Genomic DNA, 7,227 nt, shown 5'->3' with positions numbered 1-7,227 from the left:
TATGCCTCGAAAAAACCTAACGGAACGGACGAAATATTTTTTTTTCTTGATATTACAATACACACTCCAATATTATTATATGTATATATGTAGATTCTATTAGTTGAATGTAATCGGAAATTAGACCACAATTGGAACAAGTTATTGCAGAAGCCCAAGATGTATAGATGTTTGTAAATACTAATGAAATATTAAAATAAAAAAGGTATGAAAACGAAAAATATTATATTCGCAATGTACCACAAATTTATTTTGTCTATAAAAATTTTGTCGTTTGGTTATCGATAAAAATTATAGACATCACTATAAGAATTCTTTGCGTCACAAAGATCTGATGGCTACAAAATACGCGAACCAAAATATTAACACCTTTGTAAATGTATAATGACCTCATAACTCTACACGTGAAATGTGTTAATTTTTTTTTATTTTATTAGTGATTATATGCGATTTACGATGAATAGAATCCTTTCAAAAAAATTTTTACTAGTAAAACTAGAGTGATTTTAAACAATAGTAATTATATCAGATTTTTTTTTAATTATGGTAAGATCCGAAATGTTTTTAGATCTATTTTTTACCATGCCTTGAGAGCTGTCTAGTGCAGAATTAACATTCTGCCAAAGACGTGGCATAATGGCCAGAACCTTTGCCTTTTTAGTTGTAAAAAATGATAAGCAAAAAGATAAGAATTGCGCGGGAAGTGTAAACAAAGGAAGTAGTCGTAATTAATGTTCAATTAACTAATATTTTAAACAATGTAAATATGTATTTATCATAACAACGTAATAAACGCATTTTGGCTGCCGTGGTGCTGTTCTCAGTTTATATAGGGCTTCACAGGATTCTTGAAGAAAATTAAAAATTATGTAAATGAAGAGCTGATGATGCACAAGTCATATTATTAAGCAAAAACATAACCAAAATGACTATATGATTCAGGTAAACACCATAAAGGCAAATTATTTACTATGAAGTCAATACATTTTTAGATAAATTTAAAAATTAATAGAAAATATTTACAAAACACATGAACAATGAAGGACGTAAATCATAATGAGCTTAAATTTAATTGTTTAACTTTTATTATATAAGAAAATTTAGAATATCTCGCGCATTGTATTTTATCACAGAATTTATTTAAAAACTGACATCAGTTATAGAATACTATCTTTTTTGATTATGTTGAAGTATAAAATATTACCAATCTAAATTTTTTTTGATTATTGTATAAAATTTTCCAAATATAATCTAAAAAACATTTTAAAATAGAACTTCAATTGATACAGATGACTGCCTAGGAACTAAAGGGAGTCACAGTCAAAATTAATCATCAATTTGTAAATATATTCTATCAATCTTCATAAATCTAATGCGAATGGAACTTGTTAAATAAAATGGATCATTATAAACATTTACTTAACCTATAATTTGTCGACAATTCATAAATTAATAGTATTAATCATCTATATAGGAAATATCCAAATATTTATCTAACAAATATACATATTCACGAATAAATTATAGACAACATTATAAATTAAATAGTAATCAACTGAAGCTACTCAGTTTTATATTCATATTTATCTTAGCTATAAACTTGGTAAACACGCCTGCTCAAACAAGCACAAGACTTTGTGAATTAGCTCATACTGTTCAGAATTCTGTACCATACCGCCTCTATTCAATCTCATGTTACAAACAATACCTAATACATCAACTTTCTGTTCATTTGTCAACTGCTTTATGCCATTTAAAATGGCAATAAGACAACCAGTGCGACCAATACCAGCAGAACAATGCACTATCGTCGGTGGTGACTTATTTTCTAAAGAAAGATCTACAGGCGAAGACAACTTCACCGTAACTGGACAAGGTACACTGGCGCCCTCTAGTGGAGGAAACACAAACTTTGAATCAGGCTTCGGACTGTCATTGCAATGACACTGTTCGTCTTTTTCATCATCACTTTCACTAAATGTATACATTTGGTCTTTTAACACGTCTAAACTTAGATTTAATAACGCATTCACATCCTTGGGGCACTTATGGTCCGCCCAATTATGGAACCAGTAATGGTACACTGTTAGCTCACTGTCACTTCCTTCACTTTTCGAATCCAAATGTCTAACGTTTAACTTTCGAATTGTGTAGCCGGCCTTCTTGACTAGACCGGTGTTTTTAATAACAAAACTCCTCTTAGTAGATTCAGTTTCGCTGAAGAAACACGTATCTGACAACTCCGGGCTTGTTATTGTTATCTCCTCGTTTAATTCCAATGGGAAATATTTCTCGCATTTCTGTCTATTGTTCTCTATGAAGTTCGTCAGCATTACAATCTTCTGAATAGTCACATCAGAAGATCCATCTGTCTTTTGGCTTAGGAAATCATTAACATTCTGTCGGATCATCATCCAAAAGTCGTATATGGTGTTTTGGAGTGGGCCCTGTGTTGCAATATAGCTGTTCTTGGTGTACTCATGCCCCTGAAAAAAAAAAGGCATAATGATTAAAAACATAAATCCCATTTAATCAAAACAATACAAATTAGGCATTTAGTAAATACAATTTTTAAAGTACTGATTTGTGACTTTATATAATATTTTATGAAGTGTCTTAAAATACTTCAGTTATATAATTTATAGTTAAAAAAAATCAATAATAACCTTTATATAATTGGCATTGATGTAGACTGCCCCGGAGGTACCAGGATCAGGGCGCAGCATGAATCTAGAATGTTCATTAGGTAATATGGTTTTGTATCTATTCTTTGTATGTGATCCGGAAACTATTGGCTTTTCTTGGAAATTTGTTGGCATATCCCAAAATTCTTGATGCAAATTCCTCAACAACATCTTCTGGTATTCAGAACAAGGTTGGGTCGTCACCGGTTCCGGTATAACCGTCTGAGGATTTTCCTTCGCAATGTCAGAGTCTACGCGGCCAGAACAGCAATGCTGGCCCTCGCCAGTGCTGTGGCACTTGACCTTAGAGTAACCGTTTTGAAATACATCGTTCAAATCTTTCAGCTGCTGACGAGTCAATACGCTAGAAGCGTTTTGCAAATGATGCATATTTGCTAAATACAATCTAAACTCTTCCGATGTAGTTTGAGGGCTTAGAGGTTTCGTAGTTATATTTCTGACAAAACCAGGTTGAAAATTAGGATCTTCTTGACGACCGAAAGCGTATATAATTTCATTTTCCTGATCACCACAAACGAATGTTAGATTCTGTGAGTATTCTTGATCGGATGCGTACGATGTCGACCACAAGTTGTCGTGTGAACCAAAGCCAATAGCATTTTCGGAGGTGCGTAACTTCATTCGATTTTTGTACGACTTAGGAATCAAGTTTTCCGTACTTAAAGACTTTCTATGCCTCTCTCTATGTGGCAGCTCCGTCAGATTGCCGTCAATTAGTGTTTCGTCTATTTCTATGTCCCGTGGCTCTTGTGGCTGAATGTTAAGAGCGAGCGAAGTATTAGAGCTTCTTCTCTCTAGGATGCCTTTGCGAGGTTCAGTCGGCGCATTGTCGATACTATGATTACTATTATACCTACTTAGGTTGCAAGTCGATCCATTCAAATTGTAATTTGAAATACTGAGTCCTCGGTTAGTAGATAATTGTGGATTAGAAGTGTTGATGTTGAGTGTTAATGATGTGTTAGAACTTCTTCGTTCTAACAGTCCTTTCTTCTGTCCAAGTTTTACTTCTTTATTTAAGGAGCTGTTGCTGGAATGTCTGCTGAGGTTGTTATTCGTCGAGATGTTTAATGTTAGACTATTATTGGAGCCACGTCTCTGCAACAGGCAATTCTTCGATACCTCTCCGGAGAGGTTCGTATTCGAGGAGCAAATGACGCGAGTTGTTGGCGTTATACTCGTATGTTCGGCGTTCACGAGAGATGCATTTGAATCTCTTCGATCTATCGATAATTTCTTTTGTCTGTCTGAATTTAAACTGAAGTTAGAAAAACTTGTACGAACAGTTCCTAAGTTATGAGCTGAGGTGCCGGCGCTGCTCAGTGAGCAGTTGGAACTTTGTAGGCTATGTGTGCTTAGCATTAAACTTTGATTAGAATTCCTTCTATGAAGTTTTTTGATTAACTTTTCATCTCCAATGCTTGGTTCAAAGTCGTCAGAGGGAACCCCTTCCGGCAAAGTTTTCAAATTAGTACTTGACACGCTTAAATTCTGTTTATAGTTTAGAAGATTGGAACCAAGAGTTTGACCGGAATCTACATATAACCCTGGTCGGTTATCAGCTCCCGATATATTAATTTCTGGTGTATTTTCTCCCAAATCCATAGTATTTTCTTCAAATGAGCCCATAGTTCGTGAACCCACTCGTGAGGGTCCCGCTTGGTACAACATGAGACTGGCATGGTTGTCTCTTAAGAAAATACCACTGTCTTGACCTTTCATGTAAAGTCGTCTTTGTTCGGCATTCGATTGTAAGGAATTGTATCCCATCTTGCCTCCAGAACCATCGTGTTTAACACTTCTTTGGGCGAGTATACGTTTTAATTGTCGTTTAGGAGTATTCGGTACTGATATTGAATTTTGTGGTATATCCAAAGACTTTTTCTGAGGTAGAGATAGATTAACTGATTCGGATGAATCTAAAGAAGTCGCTTTAACTTTCAAAGTAGGTGTTTTAACTTTCTTCTCTTCGGCGTCGGTGTACAATTTTTCAAATTCCAATAACTCTTTTTCTAAATCGGTATCACGTTTGGACAAATCTATTGTCAAGTTCCGTAGATTTTTACCTTTGCGTTTCGTTTGGGTCTCGGCGGGTACTGTTGATCCCTCCTCAGACGTCACAGTAATTTCAAACTCTTTAGGTGAAAAACGAGGCATATCCAAAAACGACTGAGTATCTGAACTTTGTCGCAAAGTTTTCCTCTGAATGACATCAGGCGACTTAGGCTCCTCTTGTTCTACCGGCTTATTTTTTTGTTCAACATCAAATTTAAAAGCTGGTCTTTCATTAGCACTTTTTGTAATATGCATTTCCATATTTTCACACGATGTACTTGTTTCTTGGTTCTTATAAGCCTCATTCATTTGATCCTTCATTTGTTTCGCTATCGGTAAACCTAAATTTTGTTCTATAATTTTTGCATTGTCAGAATCCAAGGAGATCGATTTTAGTCGTTGTCGTCTAGCCTGTGCTGAACTCGATTCGACAGGCACCAGTTCGTTTGTCTTTTCGATAACGTCCTCAATTTCAATTTTCATTGAGTCGACTTTGACACAGCAATCGACTACGTCGGTTTCAACAACTTCTATTTTAGAGTCGGATTCTTTTGTCTCGTATTTTGGCATTATTTCTTCGTTATTTTTAATATTAGTGTCGCAACTATTATGTCGTTTGTATTTCTTAACCTCTTTATCAGCTGGGGGAGTGAACCTTTCTCTTTCAATGGAGTATCTTCCACCGTACCTTTTCGGACGAGGCGATGCTCTCAGTGCTCCGTCTTCTAAAACTCCTTGCTCGAAAGTAAAGTAATTTTCCTTGTTATAACTATGTACTTTGGGGCTTGGTCGAGGAGTGACGAACTTTGGTGAGCCAGGTTTATCGCACAAACCGTTAGCTCGATTAATATGATCGCTCAATGTTCTCGGTGACTGCGGCACCTCAGCGTCACGAGGTGTCTCGGGAAAGAATTTCGGTGACCTTACAGTATCATAGTAAACAGATTTCGGGGAGGGCTCAGCGAAGAAGGCCGGTGAGGCCATCTCGGGAGGAGTAAAAAATCTAGGCGAACTAATGGTGTCCGCTAATAATTTCGGAGAGAAATCAAATTTTGATGCAGACGATTTATCTTTTGCCGAACTACATTCAATAACCCTTGGTGAATTTTGCATTTCAACTCTCTCGATCCCATCGACGTGGGTAGCTTCAGTTACACTGCACATATTTAGACGAGTGCTCACAGATCGGAATCTTCTTAGGTTGCTAGGCGACATGTCTGACGGTATATCGCCCGAATCACTCATTTTAGAAACTGAGGAATCGTCGAAACCAAACACTTCTACATGTGTCCCGGCGCTAACTAGTGGCGATTTGTCGTCTTTCTCCAAAGACGGAGACCTTGTAGCGCTATACTTTTTAGCTCGTGATTCTCGGGACAGGTCCGCCCCGAGATCGGTATTGACTAGTTGAGTTAGAGGTCGGGGTATGCAAGGATATTTATAGTCAAAGGGACGTTTATGGAGCCAATGCTCAGGGGCCGATAGACGAGGTAAAGGCGGAGGTCGAGACTCCGAGCTTGCAGCTTCGTGAGCTATCGTGTTTTGATTGAAATTTTTAACAATCACGATTTGTGGCGGGTCGGGGCGAGGTGTAGACGGCGGGGGGTCCGAGGGGACCGTGACCACGGGGTCGGGGGGCGCTCCGGCCAGCTTAGTGTGCGCGCAGCGGGGCTCCGGGATCGTCAAGTGCGACACGTAGGCTTTGCCGCTGCTTACGATGTGCACCTGTAAATGGTGAAAATCCCATTTAACACTTACTAAACACAATCAGTATGACATGACATTTAAAAGTGTGTTTAGTTTACTAATTTTATACTAATAATGTGATAATTTCCATAAATTTCGATAAATTCTGAAAATAAACTTTTATCAATTAAATGTACTGTTTTACCTTAGATTTTCGCAACGAGTGCAGTGTGCAAGTAACAGCGAGGTGTGTGATGTGAACGCACCTGATGCACTTGCAGCGGGCGGTGCGGCCACGCGAGGTGGCGCTGCTTGTAACCTGGGCGACGGCAGCGCAGCGCGACCAGCAGCAGCAGCAGCGCGGCCGCCAGCGCGCCGCACCACCAGCCCGCCGCCGCGCCCCACATGCCCCCCCGCACCCGCCGCGCACCCACACGCCCCTCACATCTAAACACAACCTAGTAATTGGTATCAAAGTTGGCAAACAAAAAATTACATTAAAAACCTATTGCTATACAAACTAAATATCTATTAATGAATTGCTAACTCATTATGATAAGAACAGTCTTATGTCATACAATAACAATGTGACGAAATAATCTTATATTTGAGGTGCTCTTTTATATCGGCTGGGAAATTTGCTTCTAATTTACTCAATCAATTTAACCTTGATTTGTATAGAATTATATTTAAACGATGACAAACCACTGAAAGAGTCATGACCCTTACATTGTCCAATAGCCTAATTTTGGTATTTTCACTTGTTTTAATTTCTGTCATA

The 7,227-nt window shown here is 37.8% G+C and overlaps 1 protein-coding gene across 1 annotated transcript; it reads right to left on the bottom strand.

Annotated features, from left to right (window-relative positions):
* Positions 1-1,235: 1,235 nt before the first annotated feature.
* PTP-ER (Protein tyrosine phosphatase-ERK/Enhancer of Ras1) lies at positions 1,236-6,853 on the bottom strand. The gene is made up of 3 exons (XM_013321367.1): positions 6,713-6,853; positions 2,667-6,485; positions 1,236-2,486 (listed from the first exon to the last, which is right to left on the bottom strand). The coding sequence occupies exons 1-3, from the start codon at positions 6,851-6,853 to the stop codon at positions 1,593-1,595; spliced, it is 4,854 nt and encodes a 1,617-aa protein (XP_013176821.1). The 3' UTR covers positions 1,236-1,592.
* Between the last annotated feature and the right edge of the window lie 374 nt (positions 6,854-7,227).

This window comes from Papilio xuthus, unplaced genomic scaffold, assembly GCF_000836235.2.
Source record: "Papilio xuthus unplaced genomic scaffold, Pxut_1.1 DF825946.1, whole genome shotgun sequence".
Lineage (NCBI taxonomy): Eukaryota > Metazoa > Arthropoda > Insecta > Lepidoptera > Papilionidae > Papilio > Papilio xuthus.
Note: the sequence above shows the minus strand (reverse complement) of the source record. Positions and strands in the feature narration are given on the sequence as shown.

Coding starts and splice junctions, on each gene's coding strand:
- PTP-ER (XM_013321367.1), bottom strand. CDS start 6,853: ATGTGGGGCGCGGCGGCGGGCTGGTGGTGCGGCGCGCTGGCGGCCGCG. Junction 6,486..6,712: donor GCCCGCTGCAAGTGCATCAG/GTGCGTTCACAT, acceptor CACCATTTACAG/GTGCACATCGTAAGCAGCGG. Junction 2,487..2,666: donor TCAATGCCAATTATATAAAG/GTTATTATTGAT, acceptor TTTTTTTTTCAG/GGGCATGAGTACACCAAGAA.